The sequence below is a fragment of the Mus caroli genome, unplaced genomic scaffold (assembly GCF_978045245.1).
Source record: "Mus caroli unplaced genomic scaffold, Mus_caroli_1 scaffold_15, whole genome shotgun sequence".
Lineage (NCBI taxonomy): Eukaryota > Metazoa > Chordata > Mammalia > Rodentia > Muridae > Mus > Mus caroli.
In genome coordinates, this window is record NW_028227270.1 from 40,192,350 (window position 1) to 40,214,921 (window position 22,572).

General features: G+C 38.9%; 1 protein-coding gene across 1 annotated transcript in view; it reads left to right on the plus strand.

Annotated features, from left to right (window-relative positions):
- Positions 1-22,572, plus strand: part of Adgrv1 (adhesion G protein-coupled receptor V1) — a 504,170-nt gene that overhangs the window by 311,372 nt on the left and 170,226 nt on the right. Inside the window, exons 86-87 of the mRNA XM_085830825.1 lie at positions 6,314-6,430; positions 18,708-18,886. Of these exons, the coding sequence (XP_085686951.1) occupies positions 6,314-6,430; positions 18,708-18,886 (296 nt within the window). The remainder of the gene's footprint in view (positions 1-6,313; positions 6,431-18,707; positions 18,887-22,572) is intronic.

Genomic DNA, 22,572 nt, shown 5'->3' on the forward strand with positions numbered 1-22,572 from the left:
TCTTATTTATATATCCCCTTTTCCCATAGATAGTGCAATTCAATATAAAATACTATTTTACTGATATCTGAAGTGAGAAGCCTTATTCTTATTTGTTTTACATTATCATAACAAGCAATAATCATCGCATGTCAACTATGGTTAAAACAGAAGCAGCTGGAAAGCAGGAGGCAGGGGCAGAGCTCGGGTGGGGGTGGTGCTTGGATGGGGGCAGTGCTTGGGTCAGGGCTTGCCAATTGCTGCATGTGTGCTGTCCACTCATCCTGAATGTCTTCCATGTGCTCCTCGATAACCATCTGTGTCTAGGGAAACAGTCAGTTAGATTACACTGTACAGAGGGTCTGAGAATGATAGCTTTTCCGTATTGTATTGGAACAAGTACGAGTTACATATCATTTTAAAAGTGACACCAAGTTTGAAGACCCCTGTGTCTCATCTTATTGACAAAAGAATAAAGAAGATCTTGTAATTTTTGTGGGCCCTTAAATATTGAAAACTTTGGCTTCCTTTCAGTCAATATCAGTCAGCTTTCTGTTAACGTGGTAAATAGCTATGCATTGCACAGAGAAAGGTTTTATCTGGGCTCAAGGTTTCTCATGCCTCAGCCTCTGCTCCCTTGGTCTCATTGCTTTGAGCATGTGGTAGCACATCATGGCAGGAGACTGTGGCTGGACAGAGCTTCTCAAGACTGGAAGGGAAGAGGAGGAGGAATGGGTGTCTCTTCACAGGCCCTACATCTTAAAGGTACAACCAGTTCCTAATAGCACCACTCTAGCAAATAAATGTTTAATGTATAGGCTTTGGTAGATATAGATATTTAAGATAGATATAGATATTTAAGATCCAAACTAAGGTAATCTTAAGTTTTTACTAGTCTTTTGGGAATAGCATATAAATGAACAGGCTTCATTAGCATATGCTCATTGCACATTGTTCCTCTTAGGCCCACCCACTTCCATCCCTCTCTGCTAATCTCTCTCCATATCCACAGTACAATACACAATTCACAATAGCTAAGAAATGAAGCCAGCCTACATAACTGAATAAATAAAATGGGAAACATATGCTAAGTGGAATTTTATGCTGCTGCAAAGTAAAATGAAAATATGATCATAAATTTTAAACTCATTGCTCATCACAGAGCTTTATAGACTAAAGTTTTATTTCCCCCGTATCTTTATTTTCTTACAATAATTAGGATTTACCTTAAGTTGTTCCAATTCACATTTTATTAGAAAATGAAACTGTAAGCAGTTGTGTCAGTGCTATGCTTTAAGTAAGCATCTTTTAATGGTGATAGTAATAAAATAAACAAGTTTGCAATTTAAACTAAGACTCAGAGAACAACACAGAAGAGGGGCCAGAAAGATTGTAAGACCAGAGGATCAGAATGCCTGCACTGAGATAAAAATCTATATAGGACACAGAGATGACACCAAGAAATCTCATCAGTATGGTAACCTAAGGAAGACCCAAATGTAGAAATACCACTTGGCATACCAATGTTGATGAGGACAATTCCACAAGCCCCACCCCCAGGTGAAGAACTGTAGGCAATTAATGACTTCTGAAAGGGAGAATCTTCCATGGGTACCTGCATGCCAACAAAGCAAGAAAAGTAGTAAAGAATAGGAAAGGGTCACTGAGTTAGAGCTGAGTAAGCCCAGCCCAGGCTTCCTCAGCAGGTACCTATGACACCTTTGAGTTTGTTTATTTTGCAGTAACAAAGGGAGAAATGTCTTAGAAGATTATGAGAAACAAGCTTTATGCTGAATCCACAGAATGTCAACTGCCACATTAAACAAACAAACAAAAAACCAAACAAACCAACCAAGACAAAAAAACCCACTAAGTAATGGTTATCTCCTTCCTCCTGTGTACTAGAGACCAAACATTGCCAAGTGTGCACATAGTACTTCAGTTTACAATAGTTTTGGAGTTCATATTACCATATTTATAATTTTAGAAAAACTAAATTTTCTTATTGAATCTAGTACATTGTTAGTACACATTTAATAAATTTACATGCTGATTTGTCTTGATATTTCTTATCCAATAATTGACCCAAAATTAAAAAATCAACTCAAACCTATGAAAAGTTAAGAAATTCACAGGTATTGCGGGATCCTCCAGTAAATACTATGTCCAATTTTCTGAGGGACCGCCAGACTGATTTCCAGAGTGGTTGTACAAGCTTGCAATCCCACCAACAATGGAGGAGTGTTCCTCTTTCTCCACATCCTCGCCAGCATCTGCTGTCACCTGAATTTTTGATCTTAGCCATTCTGACTGCTGTGAGGTGGAAGCTCAGGGTTGTTTTGATTTGCATTTCCCTGATGATTAAGGATGTTGAACATTTCTTCAGGTGCTTCTCAGCCATTCGGTATTCCTCAGGTGAGAATTTGTTTAGTTCTGAGTCCCATTTTTTAATGGGGTTATTTGATTTTCTGGAGTTCACCTTCTTGAGTTCTTTATATATATTGGATATTAGTCCCCTATTTGATTTAGGATAGGTAAAGATCCTTTCCCAATCTGTTGGTGGTCTTTTTGTCTTATTGACGGTGTCTTTTGCCTTGCAGAAGCTTTGCAATTTTATGAGGTCCCATTTGTCAATTCTCGATCTTACAGCACCAGCCATTGCTGTTCTATTCAGGAATTTTTCCCCTGTACCCATATCTTTGAGGCTTTTTCCCACTTTCTCCTCTATAAGTTTCAGTGTCTCTGGTTTTATGTGGAATTTCTTAATCCACTTAGATTTGACCTTAGTACAAGGAGATAGGAATGGATCAATTCGCATTCTTCTACATGTTAACAACCAGTTGTGCCAGCACCATTTGTTGAAAATGCTGTCTTTTTTCCACTGGATGGTTTTAGCTCCCTTAGCTGTCTCTTGTGAGACTATGCCAGGGCCTAGCAAACACAGAAGTGGATGCTCACAGTCAGCTATTGGATGGATCACAGGGCCCCCAATGGAGGAGCTAGAGAAAGTACCCAAGGAGCTAAAGGGATCTGCAACACTAGAGGTGGAACAACAATATGAACTAGCCAGTACCCAGGAGCTCTTGTTTCTAGCTGCATATGTATCAAAAGATGGCCTAGTGGGCCATCACTGGAAAGAGAGGCCCATTGGTCATGCAAGCTTTATATGCCCCAGTACAGGGCCAAAAAGTGGGAGTGGGTGGGTAGGGGAGTGGGGGGGAGGGTATGGGGGACCTTTGGGATAGCATTGTAAATGTAAATGAGGAAAATACCTAATAAAAATATTAAAAAAGAAAAAAAAGAAAATAACCATTAAAAAAGAGTTCTTAAAAAAAATAAAAAGAGTTCTAGTGTGGGGTTAAGGATATATTTGGAGTGCTGACTGCTTTCAAATGATTTGGGTTTGATTTACAACAGCCACTTTGCAACTTGCAGCCTTCTCTAACTCCAGTTCCAGGGGATCTGATACCCTCTTCTGGTCTCTGCAGGCACCAAGAAGGTCTATGGACATATGCAGGGTAAACATCCCCACACATGAAATAAAATAAAAATACATTAAAAAACAAAAACAAAACAAGAGAAGCAAAGTAGTTTAGGAGATGGGAGTCACCAAAATTTATAAGCAATTAAAGAATATGCAAATAATTCTAATTTTTCAAATCAGAATACCATGAAAATGTTCAATAGTTCATTTACTATATAAAATACTGTTAACAAGAGCCAAAATAATAAGTACCTAATAGATTCTGCTTTGAATCTAGGTGGAATACAGAGTATTGGATTTACCCTCCAAATTAAATAGCAATAATAATAGACATATATGTCATTAGATATCTGTCAATGAAGACTATCTGATGTAAGTAAAATGAAGTGAGCTTAATTTCTCTGGATACCTATATCTTAAGAGATTTTAGGATTTGGCATAAGAAGCAGATCTCAGTAGTCTCAAACCTTGCAGTTAGGTGGGAGGTGGGGAAAGTGCAGTTGATCAGGAAGTGTTATGGGCAGCAGATGTACAGAGTCCCAAGTGCTTGTGTAGAGTGCAGGAGAAGAGCCTTGCCTCAGTCATGAAGAATAATTGGCTTTAGGTTAAGCACAGTGCTCTTTCACAGCTAATTGTAACAGCGGATATTGAAAGGAGTCTAAGTGAATTATTAGGATTTTTATTTATAGGAGTCTGAGTATTACAATCAAAGGATGTCAGACATACTGAGAAGCAGAAAAACATACCCCATATATGACATGTCAAGAATTAATTGATATGGAGTGTGAACTGGTGCTGGAATTGGTAGGCAAGAAGGAATTTAAAATAATGGCAGCTGACTACTATGTGTTAACAATATTTAAAATGAATTCAATCCACAAAACGTTATGATGTGTGATCTAAATATAAGTTTAAAAGTTTACCTGTAACAGACTAGAAATAATGAAAGAAAAATTAGAAAAAGCACAATAATATAATTGTCTAAAACCAATACTAGAAAGAAAAAAAATCACAGAGATGGAGAGAATATTAATGAGTTGTAGGGAAAAGGCCCAGGGTAGATATGTGTGTATGATGAGATCCTAGACAAACTTGGCGAAGAGAGTGTACATGGAAAAAATATTTGAAAATAAATTTCCAAGCATTCTGAGGTTATAAAGCCTTTAATTAACCAACCAGTAATCCACAAGCAGAAATACAAGGGATGTGTACAAAGCTGTCATAATTAGATTGCTCAGAGCTGGTCACAAGGAGAAAAAGTTTTAAAGCTACAAATATAGAACCAACAATTTAATGTAGGAATTAAAACTGATTTTCTTTTGGATATAGTGCAAATGAGGAGAAAGTATGGTTACATGTTTATGGACAGAAGAAGAAATCTGTTTACCATAATAGATTTGAAATGAAGGTTAAATAAGATGTTTTCAAATATTTAAGCTAAAGGGAAGAATTGCCAGCAGTATTGCACTATGGTAAATACTGAAATCTTTCAGGCAGAAGAAATGGCACCAGATGGGAGTGTGAACTTTCACAAACACAAGAAACACCAGAGAAAGATGAATCGGGGCAAATGCAGAGGAAATTATATTATCTAAGTATGTTTTAAAGATAACTGTCTTTAGGACAAGCGCTATAACAATAAAATGTGAGACTTACATGGTCTGCAAATGTAAAGTGCCTGCTAAAAATAACAGGTCAGAATAAAAACTATTCTACTAGACTACTGTTGGATCCTTATGCTACCCAGGAAGAGCAGTTCTGTAAGCTTGCACACGGACTGAGAATTCTGTCCTTGGTTTTGTCTAGTTACCATGTCCCATGTTATCACGCAGCCCATTTCCTAAGTGTGTGTGCTGTGACACAGGATTTCCTCTTATTAATAATAAAAATTTTCTGAAACATCACTGTCTTTTTCACCTGAGAATTGAGCTTTGCAGAGCATCTAATTCTCCTATGTTTAAAAAATTACAGAGAACTGGAGCTTATAACTCTGTGGTGGAAGGTTTGTCTGACATCCATAATGTTTGTTTAGTTTCATTAAATAGGCACGAGTTGATGGCAATTCTGACAATTCAAATATGCCTGGTGTGTTAGTTGGGACTTTAAATCTGTGATTAGATACTATGACCAAGGACATTTAACTGGGGCTGGCTTACAGATTATATTCTAGTGAGTAACATGATGGTGGTGGTGGTAGTGATCATGATGATGATGATGGTGGTAGTGATGGTGTTGGTTGTGGTGATATGATGATAATGACTTCACAATATGGTCGATGGTTATGAGGATTCTCTTTATAAAAAGAGTTAAGATTCAATTGTGTTGGGAAAGAGAGAAATAGACATGCAATTTAAATAGTCATCTTTGATAAAAGGGTGAGAGTCTTGAAAATGATAATGAAACCCCACCATTTAGGTAATTTTAAGACTTGCAACTTGTTTGTTCCACATGTTGCTATCTGGCAACAAGTTGTGGGTAATAGAAAGTCAAAGATTCCCTTCATCTCCCTGTCTCATTAGCTGGGAATGGCATTTCTACACTGCCTCCTCTTTCTTACCTACCTGGAACAAGTGGACTTCAGTGCTTCAGTTTGGTCTAGCATTCACAAGAATATGGGTTTTTGAGAGAATTTGCTCTTGAGAGACTTACAGCAACACAAAACAATATTTTTGTCTTTAATTGGTTCTTAGAAACACACGAGTTCACTCACACATTGCCCCTTGAGGTTGCCTGAGGTCAACTTTGCCTTTGACTAGCTCAATTACATGTTAAGATGAAAGTGGCTTATTTTCTGGATGGTCTTCATTAATCTTAGCGTGACTTAAAAATAGAACTACCTGTGTCTTCCAGATTTTGTTCCTGGCATCTGCATATGCAAGTCCCCACCTCAGTGAGGAGAGCTGTTCTGCTGTGGCTGCTGTTGCGCATTACCTGTATCTTTGCCAGTTTAGCTGGATGCTCATTCAGGTTGGTAGTTCGTTCCCTGCCCAGCGCTCCCATCCAGTGACCCTGCGAGAGGAGAGCTGCCTTAGTTAGGGTTTTACTGTTCTGAACAGTCACCATAACAAGGCAACTCTTATAGGAATAGCACTTAATTGCAGCTGGCTTACAGGTTCAGAGGTTCATTCATCTTGAATCATCAAGGAAGAGACATGGCAGCGTCCAGGTAGGCATGGTGCAGGAGGAGCTGAGAGTTCTACATCTTCATCTGAGGGGCTTCTAGCAGAATACTGGCTTCCAGGCATCTTGAAGCCCACACCCACAGTGACACACCTACTCCAACAGGGCCACACCTTCTAATAGTGCCATGCCCTGGGCTGAGCATATACAAACCATCACAAGGTCTTAGTACCAGATGTTCTCTGTCCTGAAGTAGAAATAATCTGAGGTAGCCATCACAGCTCTATCAGCGTGTGAATGCAATAATATTTCTAGTAACTAGAGGAGAGTTTGGAAAAAAATGAGGCAAATTTAGTAAGACTGAAAACCAAAGGGTCGTAGCAGAAGGAGCTTGGACTATGGGATCCCGAGGAATAAGAAATTTGAATTATTTTCTCTGAATCATCAAAAAGTTTGTTCAAGAAAGAGAGGATATGATTACATCTCGATTTTGGAGAGATATCTTTATTTGTGGTTAACTGGAGGTAGAAAAGGGTGTCTGGGGGAAGCCAGTTACTAGTGTTGGCTGTACCAGGAGGACTGGAGAATGCTCATACTAAACAGAGACTTGTCGGTAGATACAAAGTAAGTAACATGGTTATTTGTTTTCTGTTAGTTCAGAACTTTAGCATAGGATGTTGATTGTCAGGCGTGCAGGAGATGGGAATCTCTGTCCCCACATACTGGCCATGAAAGTCTGATGGACAGTGGCTCCTGTTCTGACCTGAGGAGCCGTTGTAGAAGAGACAAAGACTTTCCAGTCATGAACAACAGCAGCAGCTGCCGTGTTGTGGCCTGACAGTAGGAGAGTCATAAAGGAGGGCTCTGGCCCTGCCACTCTGCACACCTAATAAATGATTACCTCTCTGCAGGAGATGGCTCTGAATAATCTGTCACTCCTCAAATTAGTGCTTTGTAGAACTGTCAGCACCTCCGATCATGGAAAATAAGTCATTTACTTTAATATCTCTGTCAATGGGTTTAAAAATAAGTCTAAGCCATAGACATAAATTCAGGACATGAAACATCTGAAAACAGAAGAAATTTCTTACACTATATTTCTGATTGAAAGGTTACTTTAGGCATTGCTCTAAGCTGAAGTTTTTAAGTACAAGACTATGCAGGTTGTTATCTATCTGCCTGGCCTGATTCTCCAGTGGTGTGCTGAAGGTCTTTGTCCCTGTCCCTGACATATTCTGAGTTTCTGATTAATGACTTAGATGAAAACACAGGAAACTGCTTATCAGATTTGAAGATATACAGAGATAGCAGAATTGTTACAACAGGAAGCTGCTTGATTAAGACACAGGTGGAACCAACAGGGAAAACCTGTAGTCACAGGTTACACACTAAGCGAACTGTATCAGTGATGGAATGTAATATAAACATAATGTGAATGGCTGAGAATTTTACTTTATGATAGACTCAGTGGTAGGGTAAGTTTGAGCAGAGTATCACAGAACAGACCTAGGTTCCATGTCACAGTATGAAGGCAGCTGTGGCTCCATTGTAGCCTATCATGCACTGGCCTCTTACACAAAACCAAACTCACAGTTGATGTCCTAGCATGGGAGCCGTCAGAAGGCAGCATCTTGGAACGGGTGTGGGGAGATGCTTCTGTGTACAATACCCAGAGACATGCTGCAGGAGAGAAAGCCTACACCAGGTATCTGCATTTGGCAGAACCAGAGCAAATGGATCAAATAGTAGGACATGGAAAAATCCATTCAAGTTAAGAGTGTTCACAGCCAGTAATACTCTCGGTATGGTAGAGACTATTTGCAGAAGCAAAGTGATCAAATCACCAAAGTACATTCAAACAGAAATGTCTTTCACATGTATTTCTAGTGGAGTTCCTCTTTTGCTGGGTATTAGCCAAAGTTAATGGGGGGGTTGGGGGGTGGAGTGTCAGGTTATTCCATATCTGCTTTTCTGGTCAGCAAGAAAATCTAATTGTGTCTGATGCTTATTTAGTAGGCTAATTATATTTGTGTGTAGCTCATAATTTAGGAAAATAGTTGCAAATGGCAGTGAAATATAATGCGTTTCAGCTGGTGCACCACACATCCTTCATGGTTTGCGGCGTGACCACAAGGGGAAAATCCAATAACTTCTAAATTTTAGATAGCTTTCTTCTAATAAGTTATGTTGTGGCTAGAGGTTGTCATTTTACCCAACTACACTTTCCATTTATAAAATGCCATGTGCTAAAACCATTTTTTAAAAACCTTGGTTTTGTAATGTCAAGAGCTTCAAGATAAAGGCTCAGTGGCTCAAGGGCAACAAATTAGGAGGTGCCATGGTCTGGGCCCTGAACTTGGATGACTTCATTGCTTCTTTCTGTCTCAGGGACGTTTCCCTCTGAATTCTACTTTAAAGAGAGATCTGAATGTGCACAGTGCAAGTTGTTACACCTCTTATCAATGGGAGCTTTAGTCAGTAATTTGTCCTTAAAACTGTCGTCAGAAAAGAGCAAGTTCAACAGCTTTTCCATAGAGGATTCTGCCTCACCCTTCCATGGAGAATAATTGCAATAAGTCCTGGGCCTGCCTGAATTGAATCCCAAAGTAGTACTACAAGGATGGATGTCTTTGTCTGCTGTACCAGCTGAAAAGAAACAAAGAATGCTCTTCATTTGTCAGCTTTGGCTAAGCTCTGAACATCTTTTGCTTCCTTTAAAACCACCTTGCTTGTTTGCTTTCATAATAAATTCCACATTTATGGAACAAATAAATAACAACAAAAAAAAAACCCTAAGCCTATCTTTAAAAGCACTAGTCCAGTCCTGTGAGTCAAATTTGATTAAAATCTTGAAAGAGCACATACATGGTACACAGACATACATGCAGGCAAAACACCAACACACCTAAGATAAATGAAAACTTTAAAAACCTTGAAAGAATGTCAACGTTATCAATTCTACTTCATATTTTTTAGCAATACAAGAGTGAATCCGATGTTATATGAGTAATGTAATGACTGAGTTAATCATTCAATTTTAATAATTGGGTTAAGAGCACCAGAATTATCACTGGGTTGGCAAGATGGCTCAGTGGGCAAAATGTTTGCTGTCAACACAGACAACCTGAGTTCGATCACCAGGACCCAAATTCTGGAAGGAGAGAAATGACCAGTAAGTTGTTCTCTGACCTCAACACATGCACTGTGGCATGTGTGCACCTTCATATAACCACAGGTTAATGCACACATAAGAAAGATAATAAAAATGTTACAGTGAACATTCTGAGATAACAAACCATTGTTCTTTGTTTTTTTGTTTGCGTGGGTTTTCTTTGTTTTTGTTTTTGTTTTTTGGCATCACATTTTCAGAGTTAGGATAAACTTATTTAAATGGCCCCACTTTACTTTGTTACAAGCTTTCAATATCATCATGGTGAAGTGAGAGTATAGTTTAATGTTGGGAGAAATCTCTTATTGATAAACAAGTTATATAACTTCTCTGAGCCGATCTTGAAGATCAGGTTACTGTTACGCCGCCACCGTTGAAAACTGTGAAAATACGAAACTAATCCTTGCAGGAAGCTGGCCCCGTGCCCAGCCCAGCTTGTGTACAATACCTGTATGGTGCTGCTGAGGTTAGCACGAGTGGCTAAGATAACAGAGATTTTCAACTGTGCTGAATATTTTACTTTTCCAATATAATTCATATCTTTTTATGAAGGGGGGATGTGTTTGATATGTGCAAAGAAGGATGATTTTAAGAGAGGCACACAATAGCTGCAAAGCCTCAGCAAGGATAATCTGTGGCCTCATAGAGAATGCGCCTGCTTAGCACAGGCTCCAAGCTCCTGGTGGGAGTGTAGAAACAGCAAAGTTTGCTTATTTGGTATGAAGCAAACAACTAGCAAATTCTCTGTTTGGTCAAGAATAATTGACCTTCCCTTCTGTTTGTTCTGCATGTAAGATCACTCTGTGTGAACACTGATATCATTTCCTACTTCCTTAACATACCAGGGTCATGTTTACTATAAGTCAGATTGACAGTGGGAATTCAGAAGGTTGGCATGTCTTTGCTCTCTGCTGCTGACTAAGTGTTTCAGTTTTTTCTTATTTTGGAGAAAGCATATTCTAATATTATAAAACAAAAATACTTGGGTGATATCAAATCAAAATGTCCATCTCTTTCTTGCTATTTTGCTTATTTGCCACTTTTCTTTTGCCTTATCCCTAATGCTATGCTTAAAGGTAAACAATGCTAATGGTTTCCTGGGTATGCCTCCACAAAGACCTCATGAGGAGACAAATATTTATGAATCTATAAACAAGGACACATGTGTATCCTTGTGGTTGTATACACTTCCTATGTGAATGTATGTATATATTTACATTTAGAAATCTTTACTTTCACTATGGTCAACTATTTTTTATGCTACAATACAATGATTCTACAATTTATTTTGTAGTCTCTAATTCTGGTTAATGGTCATTCATTTTTTGTATGTAAACTATATTTGTTTGTTTAGAGAGTAGCCATAGAATGAATTCTTAAAAATTATGTCTTTATTATGAATGGTCACAAAAGGCATACTTTTAATTGGATTATCAAGTTGTGAATTAATTGAAGAAGTATAGTATAAACTGTGATTGTTTGCAGTAGAGTTAAGTGGAAATGTAACTGGGCTTCTGTATTCATTTGGCTCAGTTTTACGGTCATTTGATTCACCCTGTTAATCCACTGTAGAGGAATCTGCTTTGATCACAAAGGCCATGAGGGTCTTGCATTGTCTCTGAAATCTGTTTCTCTCATTTCTAACATGGCAGCTTAATTCAGAATTCATTGTTTTAATGTGAAAGTACACTTTCTTTGAAGAATGTATTCTTAAATTGGTAGACTAGGTTAGAAATCACTTAAACTTATGATTGAACATGAGTTTGAACATAAGTTTGTGGAGTTCAAATAGCCTATTTTTTTCATATTGTGTGCCTCAATTTTTCCATATAGCCTGACTCTGAAGAAACAGACAGGCTCTTGGTAGAGAGTGCAGCGACATAGCAACAGGAAGGGGATGCTAAAATTGGCCATGGTTTTCCTTTTTCATTGATCTAATTTGACAACACTTAAACATTATTGAAGACTGGTAACTACTAAGATAAAAATTATGTACCTGGAAATACTGAATTATCAAGTCTCAAAAAGCACTGCAGTTCTTTTAAAGCAATAGATATTAAGAAAGAGGAAGCAGGGGAACAAGGACATGTGGGAACATTTCTTAGATTTGTATCTGAAATGAATGATTAAGAGAATATACTGATAGAAATAGTACCATGTGTCATGTAGACTAAATTCAATGCTATAAATCACCTTGTATAATCAAGAATTATATAAGAGCCTGGATACAGTCTTTGTTCAGATGAAATTTGTGGAGTTCAAATAGCTTATTTAGCCTAAAATAAGTGAAATTTCTCCTTTATATCTTACTAACATACTAACGGTTATATGAAGATATAATAATAAACTAATGAATTTGTGTTTATAGAACATATAAAGCCGTAATTCTGAACTATGATAACTAAAGCAATTAATAAGATGTGTGTCTGATTTTCTTGTGTAGCTACTTGGTAAGTATTATCTATGTAGTAATATAGCCAGTGTGCTTATAGACACACTCTTTAATTTATTCTTGTAGGTATTTAATCTAAATAATCTTATTTAGATAATTTAGTTATTTTTAATGCTTTAAATTGAATAAATTTTAAAAATTCCAGCCCCAATTGCCAATTATGGAAATGTACTTTTTATTGGATATTTTCTTTATTTACATTTCAAATGCTGTCCCCTTTCCTGGTTTCCCCTCCAAAAACCCCCTGCCACCTATCCCCTCCTCCTGTTCACCAAACAACCCATTCCTGCTCCTGGCGCTGGCATTCCCCCACACTGGGGCATAGAGCCTTCATAGGATAAAGGGCCTCTCCCCACAATTGATGTCCAACTAGGTCATCCTCTGTTGCATATGCAGCTGGAGCCATGAGTCCCACCATGATTGGTGGTTTAGTCCTTGAGAGCTCTGGGGTTACTGACTAGTTTATATTGTTGTTCATCCTATGGGGCTACAAAGCCCTTCAGCTCCTTAGGTCCTTTCTCTGTCTCCTTCATTGGGGACCCTGTGTTCAGGATGGCTGTGAGCATCGACTTCTGTATTTGTCAGGCACTGGCAGAGCCTCTCAGGAGAGAGCTATACCAGGCTCCTGTCAGCAAGCACTTGTTGGCATCCACAACAGTGTCTGGGTTTGGTGATTATATATGGGATGGATCCCTAGGTGAGTCAGTCTCTGGATGGTCATTTCTTTGGTCTCTACCCCACACTTTGTTTCCTTCCATGGGTGTTTTGTTCCCCCCTTCTAAGATGGATTGAAGTATCCACACTATGGTCTCCCTTCTTCTTGAGTTTCATATGGTTTATGACTTGTATCTTGGAATTCCAAATGGCTGAGAAGCACCTAAAGAAATGTTCAACATCCTTAGTCATCAGGGAAATGCAAACCAAAACAACTCTGTGATTCCACCTCACACCAGTCAGAATGGCTACGATCAAAAATTCAGGTGACAGCAGATGCTGCTGAGGATGTGGAAAAAGAGGAACACTCCTCCATTGCTGGTGGAATTGGAAGCTGGTACAACCACTCTGGAAATCAGTTTGGTGGTTCTTCAGAAAATTGGACATAGTACTACCTGAGGACCCAGCAATACCACTCCTGGGCATATACCCAGAAGATGCTCCAACATGTAATAAGGACACATGCTCCACTTTGTTCATAGCAGCCTTATTTATAATAGCCAGAAGCTGGAAATAACTCAGGTGTCCCTCAACAGAGGAATGGATTCAGAAAATGTGGTACATTTACACAATAGAGTACTACTCAGCTATTAAAAACAATGAATTTATGAAATTCCTAGGCAAATGGATGGATCTGGAGGATATCATCCTGAGTAGGTAACACAATCACAAAAGAACACACATGATATGCACTCAGTGATAAGTGGGTATTAGCCCAGAAGCTCGGAATACCCAAGATACAATTCATAAACCACATGAAACTCAAGAAGAAGAAAAGGTACGTTTTTAATGTGTCCTGTTTTCTTCCTTCCTGTGAGGAGGGATGGACAGAAACAGAAAGAGAAATACAAGAGAGAAGGAGAAAGAGAGAGATAGACAGACAGACACAGAGAGAAGAGACAGAGACAGAAAGCACTAAAATGCAGCATAAAAATTGTCTGAATTACATTAGAGCAATGTACAGTAACTCATGAGGCCTACATTTATTATTCAATAAATATTTTTTAAATTCATGTTTTATATTTAATATCTTTAAGCTTTCCTAGTTAACTCTTGTTCCTCTTAAGAGGAGTTTGATTAAATGGAACCATCAAGTCTTCTACCTCTTTTTAGAACAAGATTTTAAAATATATGCACACACACACACACATTTACATATATAGGAGGAAATTTAAAACATTTCTATGCATGCTGAAAGGAGCCTGATATGGCTGTCTCCTGAGAGGCCCTGCCAGAGCCTTACAAATACAGAGACATATTCTCTCAACCAACCATTGGACTCAGCACAGGGCCCCCAATATAGGACTGAAGGAGTTGAAGGGGGTTGCAATCCCATAGGAAGAACAACAATATCCACCAACCAGAACCCCCAGATCTTCTAGAGACTAAGCTATCAACCAAGGAGCACACACGGCTCCAGCTGCATATGTATGTGTGTGTGTGTGTGTGTGTGTGTGTGTGTGTGTGTGTGTGTGTGTGTATGTGTATGTGTATGTGTATGTGTATGTGTATGTGTATGTGTATGTATGTGTATATGGCCTTGTCATGCATCAATGGAAGGAGAGGTCCTTGGTCCTATGAAGGCTTGACAGATGCTCCAGTGTAGTGGAATTGAGGGCAGGGAGGTGGTAGTGGGTGGGTAGATGGAGAGGAACACCCTCACAGAAGCAGGGGGAGGTAGGATGGGGCGGGGTATTTCTGGGAGGGGAGAAACCAGAAAAGGGGATTACATTTGAAATGTAAATAAAGAAAGTAGCCAACAAAAAATTTCAAAACATAGTTATTAGATTCAGTTAAAATGGTATTCAAAAATATGTGCATCTTTGTTTTGTTGATTTTTCTCAATAAGGATTATAAGCAAAACATTTTACAGATACTATTAAAATTTAGTTTTGTATACAAGGTATAAAAATTAATCTGCAATAGCTTGTAGTTAGACTTCAGCCATTTACATGCTAATAACTCTTTCATTATTTATTAAACATTACCATAAAACTAAGGGCAGAGGGTGAACACACTTACACATATTTCTGCTAGAAGCGTGGATCTACACTCAAATGTAAAGTGTGTGTTCGTTGTGAAAAGATAAGAAAATAAGGTCTATGAGCAGGACACTAAAACTAGTATTTATGAACTTCTATGGAAATAAATTTAAATATAACTAGTTATGGGTTATTTGTTTATTTAATACAAGGTCCCAGTTAGCTCAGGCTAGCCTAAAGCTGGCTATATAGCTGAGGGCAACCTTAATTCTTGACTGCTGGGATTAGAGGCATGTGCCACTATGACTTTAATACTCTAACATTATATTACAAAGGAGGAGCTGTGATTTTAAGGACAGTAAGGTGGTTAAGTTCCCATTCTATCATCTTTTATCTTCAGTAATAACTCACACACAGAGCATGCACGTGCACACCACACATACACACATACAGAGAGAGAGAGAGAGAGAGAGAGAGAGAGAGAGAGAGAGAGAGAGAGAGTTTTAGAAGACAGAAGAAAATCAAGTTAAACTGATGTAAATGAATATTGAGATCATGAAAATGGTACGTGTATAAGATCATTCACTCAGCCAAAGCTGTGAGTGCAGTTTGTCTATCTTTGTCTGTCTATCTTCTCTGCAGTTACATTTCCTCTCTAGACTATGCTTGTGGTACAGCTGCTACACAGTTCATATTTCCCTTTATTTCAATGAGCAACAGAGATGATATTGGGATTACAAGGTGATTCAGTGAAAGAGAATGGTCCAGACTCCACCAGGCTTCTATCCCTGACCAAACCAGTAGTGAGCAGCTGTGCAGGACCATGTGGCACATGGAACTGCTGATTCAATACTGTGTATGGTTGCATGGGGTGAGAAATGTGTATGGTGGGGAAAGGTAAGAGACAGGGCTTAGGAAACAGATTCATGACCTAGGCATGAATCCCAAAATATATCTACCTAAGTATATTTAAATAGAACTTAAAGTTATATGTGAGGACTCATGCCTCTAATACCAATACTTGGGAGGTAGAAGCAGGAGACAAGGAATGCATGTCCATCATTGGCTGTGTAGCAGGTTCGAGGTCAGCCTGTGTTGCACTAAGCCCTGTCTCCAAAAGCCCTCCACTGGGGCTGAGAAGATGGCCCAGTACTTACAGGTATCTGTTGCTTTTGCAGAAGGCCATAGTGCTGATCTTGGGACCCAATAACTCCAACTTCAGGGGATCAAGGACTCTGCAGGCATACATACACATATTCTCTCTCTCTCTCTCTCTCTCTCTCTCTCTCTCTCTCTCTCACACACACACACACACACACATACACACATACTAAAAATAATATTTTTAAAACATTATATAAAAATAAATTTGCAAACAAAATTCAGGAAAGCTTAAATGTGCTAGAGACAGTCTTACATGTAGACTACATGGCTTCTCTAGAACAATTAAAGCATTTTTATATAGCATTTCCATTTTGTAATATCAAAAATGGTGCATAATAGACGATATTCTCTTCACAGTATATTTCAGTGACTGGATCCTGTTAAGAAAGAAGGCATTTGCATTTTTTTCAAACTAGCAAAAGTTTCTACTATTTAGAGCTGCTTTCCTGAGTTGGGTCACTGAGAAACCAGCCACACTGCTGACACACTGCAAGGATGAATCTGGAGAATGCCTCATCTTCTCATCTTTCTTTCAGCTAAGCCTGTGGCAAATATCTAGCAGTGGCTAAAAAGTCACTGGAAGGTTCAGTTACCCTAGCTGTGTAGTCATTCTGTGCAAAAGAAGATATTTAGGAAATACCCAGCTTCACCGTGCTGAATCAATGTAGAAATCATTCACTAATTGGCCCTTCTCCAGTGCTAGTATGCCTCAATGTGAATTCCCATAGACTCACTCTAATAGAAACAACTGGTGCTTCTGTAGGGATTTTTAGGTAGGTTGGTTACTTTTCATCCTCTAATAGCCAACACTGACTACCTCAGCACACAGCAATCAGCACACAGCACTCAGCACTCAACACACAACACTCAGCATTCAGCACTCAGCACACAACACACAGCACTCAGCACAGTCTACCAGTTTGAGTCTACACCCTATGCTAAGAGTAGAAGGAGGTGGAGTTTGGGAATAACACAAGCTTTGGGCTTAATCACTTTTAAATAGGACTTAGAACAAATTTGCATAAGCAACAATTCAAAACATGCTTTATAATTACAGATATATGCAGATATACATAAAGATAAGGAAATAAATTCAAAGACAGAAATCTCCAAGGAACCACATATTTTTATTTTCCCCAAGTTTAGCCTAGTATAATCCCTCAAGGCTGAAAGGGTCCAGATAGGATCTTGCTCGGAAGTCTCAGTAAACAGTGTTTAAAAGTCTTTGCCCAAGCATTGAGACATGCTGATTTCCTACTTCAAAAGGGCTTACACTGTATCTTGATTGATTTGGGGCATACGTTACTGATCCTCTCCCACATCCTGCTAGAAGCTGTAAGAAATGCCATCAAGTTTCCCAGTGGTAAATGTGTGCTCAGCACATAGCATTTGCTGTCCTTCCTTTCCAGTCACTGCACCTGCATAAAAACGCAGAGCCTGTCCAAGGCTGCCACTCTGCCAACTTCTCCCCCCTTGTGCCACACACACATGTGAAATGCATTTATCCCCCACATTCCACCATATTAAATTGAGGAGGATGAATTTTGTAGGGAGTAAATATTATTGTATATGATGCAACAGCCAATTTCATTACTGTACTAAATGACAGCTAAGCAAGGCATTATTCAACAGGGGAGATTGATAGAAGACAGAAAACATAACTTCTAGATTTGATGTTGACATATGTTTGATGTGGTATTTGGAGCCAGTGATAGCACTTATATGCTTTATTTTCCTTATTCCAGCTAACTAATTTCTTCCTATAGCTTCCTAGTATACACTGGTTCCTTGAATACTTTTATCCTAAAACTCAAAGACATGTGATTCGGTTTTAATATAATTGTTTCTCTTACTTATTAGATGTCATCTTGTTAGAATCTATGATTCAAGATAGTAACTACCTCCCTGTCCATTTCAATGCTCCATCCTTAGTGGCTACCCTGATCTCTGATACTTACTAAGTTCTTGGTAAATATTAGTCAAGTGAATGAACAAGAAAGTACAAACAAAATAAAACAGATCATAGTCTTTCATGACTGGGGCATGTTTGTATTTTTCCCATTCACAGTCAAATTGTGGTTTTGATTCTGTGCGCACAACTGTCCCCCTCCCCCGAACACACACACACACACACACACACACACACACACACACACACACACACAAACACTGGAGATGGAGCTTGGCCCTCCTCATGGGCATCACCACACATAAAAGCAGTGCTTGGCCCTCCCATGTGATAGATGTCAAAAAAAAAAAAAAATCAAGAAAGTCCAGAGCCATTGGTTTATTTATTCTCATTATGAATTTGTTCATCTTGGAAGGTGGTTTGGATGATGGTGTTTGTCTTCTCAGAGTCAGATTTATAAGAAAGTCTCATATGATTACGACAGAGTTTAAGACAGAACAAAGTATGAAAGAGAAAGAGGACAATAAACTCAATATTTCCTTATGTTCCCAGGGTTGTTTTTTAATGCCCCAATATGAAATAATAGAATATTTTAGCTAAAACAAATATCCAACTCAAACGGTTTTAATTCAGCTGGTCTTTACCCTTTGTTACCGAGTGAGTCTGTAGTTTGCACCAGTAGTCATGTCCTGTACCATTAATGTGGAACCTGGGCATCTTGTTTCCTTCCATAGTCTGTGAACTTCTGGTACGTGCTGGTGGTGAATGATGAGCACACGGAGAGGCGGTGCCTGCTCTTCTGCCTTCTCAGCTGGGGGCTTCCATCTTTCGTGGTGATTCTCCTCATACTTATTTTGAGAGGAATCTATCATCGGAGCATGCCGCAGATCTATGGACTTATTCATGGTGACCTGTGAGTATGTCTGTGGAGCTCACTGCCTCCCTCGTTCTTTTGTACTTTTACTGCTGGCTTTCCTCCTAAGATGGTGGGCATGGGCAGAACTAGAGGTCTAAGTGCAGACATTTCAGGAGATCTTTGCTTTTCTGGCGCATCGTTTGCCGCTGTGCTTTCCCTCCTCATTGATTCTTTAAAGATTAAACCACTGCCTCTGGAGAAGCACAGTTTTCTCTGGTGAGAGGTATTAAGTAGCCAATAGTAGATTTCATTATAGCCTTCCAGGTAATCCAGATTAGACAGATTGTGTGTGGCAAGTCAAATCATGTGAAAATAGATAATGAATTGATGGGGAATTCTGGCATTGAGCTCACATGGAAAAGATAAAACCCATTTGGTTTCTTCTCAAATGAAGCTTTCCACTGTCCTTTTGAAGTAGGCAATGCTCATCAGTACCCTCTTGGCATCTACTCCTGTAGAACCTTCAGGAGCAGGTTTGGGATTTCATCTGCAGCCAACACAATATATGTTTAGTTTTGTAAGAAAAAAAAATTACAATTGTAATTTCTTGAATCAAGTATCCACAGAACTAAGTATTAAACTATGCAAAGATCGTACTCATCAAGCTTGAAATGTTTTTTAAGTTTATTTAAAACAACTGAATACAAAACTGGCATGCATTCCCAAAAGGTTTATAAACACCAAAAGAAACTTCAAAAAACTGCATTAAAGAATAAATTTTTATTGTATTTGGGAAGACATTAGCTTCTTTTTTCACAATGTTTCTGAAAGTTTTTCAGTAGTCTGATGCTTCTTCACCTCAGAAGGAAGTGAAAGAGCGTTGGTTGGACAAACTTGAAAGGCATGATGGTGAAATGCAAAGATGGTTTATAATGACACATTGATGTTTTCTCTGTGAGAAAAAGAGACAAAAAAAAAATCTTAAATTTTTCCTTTGGCTTGAGACTTGACCCAGGGATTAAACTTTTTTTTCTAGCTGCTTCTGCACATTTGAGGATGTGTGCTGCCTCTGTCTGTGGAGTAATATTACTTACAGAGTTCTGTATTCCTTTAGAACAAGAAAGCACCATACATACAGCATATATTGACTATGGTGTAGTATATCTCAGGCCCATACAAACCCAGGGAGGCATGGAGGCATTGGGGATGAGATGGCTGGGAAGGTGTAAATCCAGGGAGTAGTTTCACTTTCACCATGGATGCCCCACCGGATGCTCCAGCCCCAACTCCATCTGCTCTTTTCATTAAAAACACTAAAGAAGAACAAGGATATAACATGGGGAGTACAAGAGAACAGCAGCTGCATCAATGGCCAAAGAGTTGTTGCATTGCCTTAGTTTATTGTTCTGTACATGGGACATCAACAGGGACAGGAGAGACTGATGAAGCCAAAGACACAGTGAGCCCATCTCTTAAAAGCCCGCTTGCAGTTCTGACTCTGCTCCAGTGAACTGTGGAGGCATGTTCTGAAACTGACCTCCCTGGTCCAATTGGAACCAGTCCTTCTACTTATGACCTTGAATCTTGCAGACTTCTACCCAAACAGCCTAGTGGTCCTTCCCAGTAATACTCTTCGCTTTGTGTGGATTGTACAGCTGAGAGCAGAAGCATGGATCCACTTTGCCTCTTGCTGTGCCTTAACAGAAAGAAGAGATTCTCTTTTTATTTATTTATTTATTTATTTATTTATTTATTTATTTATTTATTTATTTTTTTGGTTTTTTCGAGACAGGTTTTCTCTGTGTAGCCCTGGCTGTCCTGGCACTCACTTTGTAGACCAGGCTGGCCTCGAACTCAGAAATCCGCCTGCCTCTGCCTCCCGAGTGCTGGGATTAAAGGCGTGCGCCACCACGCCCGGCTGAGATTCTCTTTTTATAGCACAGGACTACTAACAAAGGAATTCTAAAGCAACCAAATTTTAGCAACACAATAAAATGCTGTAGTCATGTTTGCTTTTCTCCTCTATTAGAGGAAAAATGATTTATAAGAATGAGGTTTTAAAAAGAAGAAAGAAAAATTCTGCTGTTGTATGTCTTCAATGGAAATAGAGAGTAGTGGGCATCATCACCCCTAAGATGCCTAAACACCAAATACATAGTCAGAAAAAGTATTGATGATGAACTTAGTGACAAGATTATGTCTTTCCTAGGCATTCTTGCTAACTATTCATAATCTTAAATTGAAATGCTTCTACACACACACACACACACACTGAACCTGATATATTACTGTTTTGAAGACTACTTAGCCCCTTTTATTTAAAAACAAAACCACAAAAGAACTCTTGTGATTATAAAGCTTAACCAGATTTTTTGCTCAAATGGAAATGAGAGAAAAAGTAAAATTTGAAATGAGAAATAACCTACTCACAAGCTTATGAGAGTAGTCGGTGTTGCCTGTTATTTCTTCAAAGGTTTTTGTGAAAATATCAGTTACTTAATAGATATGGAAAATGTTTGAAAGGTGAAATCCTGTATAAGCAGAAGGCATTCTAGCATCATGTTGCTTCTGAAAAGCTAAATAGTTAATAAGTACTTGTTATTAATGTGCACCAAGATGCTCCACACATACACAGCCATGATACAAATGTTGCCACACATGCAGCCAAAGGCAATCCATATGACACGTGTTCAAATGCACACAAACACACATGGATGTGCTATTTATATTTATAATTATTTTATCTTTTCATCGAGTGAAAAAGAACCTCTCATACAGATTATGTTATGGTAATGGAGTTCATTCATATAATTTCTAGAAAATAGCAATCAGTGTCTATAGTGCCTGGCAAATACAGAAGTAGATGCTCACGGTCATCTATTGGATGGAACACAAGGCCCCTAATGGAGGAGCTAGAGAAAGTACCCAAGGAGCTGAAGGAGTCTGCAACCCTATAGGTGGAACAACAATATGAACTAATCAGTACCCCCAGAACTCGTATCTCTAGCTGCATATGTAGCAGAAGATGGCCTAGTCAGCCATCATTGGGAAGAGAGGCCCCTTGGTCTTGCAAACTTTTATGCCCCAGTACAGGGGAATGCCAGGGCCAAGAAGTTGGAGTGGGTGGGTAGGGGAGCAGGGCGGAGGGGGGGGTTGGGTATAGGGAACTTTCGGGATAGCATTTGAAATGTAAATGAAGAACACATCTAATTTTTTAAAAAGACAGCTCCCTGTAGCCTCCCTCAGCCTTGAAGCCTGCAGATTCAGACTTTGCTGCCACTGAATCTGAGATCACCTGGGGTGTAGCCTTCTGATTTAGATGGCTCTATTGTTACGTCAACTAAGCTGCTCTTCTTGCCTGAAGCAGCTCTTGAAGACTGCAGACAAATGCCTGTTTAGAATTTTCTAATCCCATTTTCCGCTGTCAATCCCTAAGTGGAATCAGGGTCAACACTGTCCTGACTTAGCTGGTATCCTATCGCACCTACAGCAACAATGTAAAAAAGATGAAATTTAAAGCCAGTGCTAGCATGAATACCTGTTGCTCAATGTGCCCAAAAAACTACAATAAACACACTTACTATTAAATTTTGAGGTACAAGTTAATTTTTAAAGTTTCTGCATGATTCTTTGTTAAGCATAATGGAATCTTGAGTCAAGAGCTTGTGGTGGCAGCTACTTTCTTTTATGAACTCCTTGGCAAGCAGGACTTGTTTTCGGGAAGGGTTTTAGTAATTCATTAC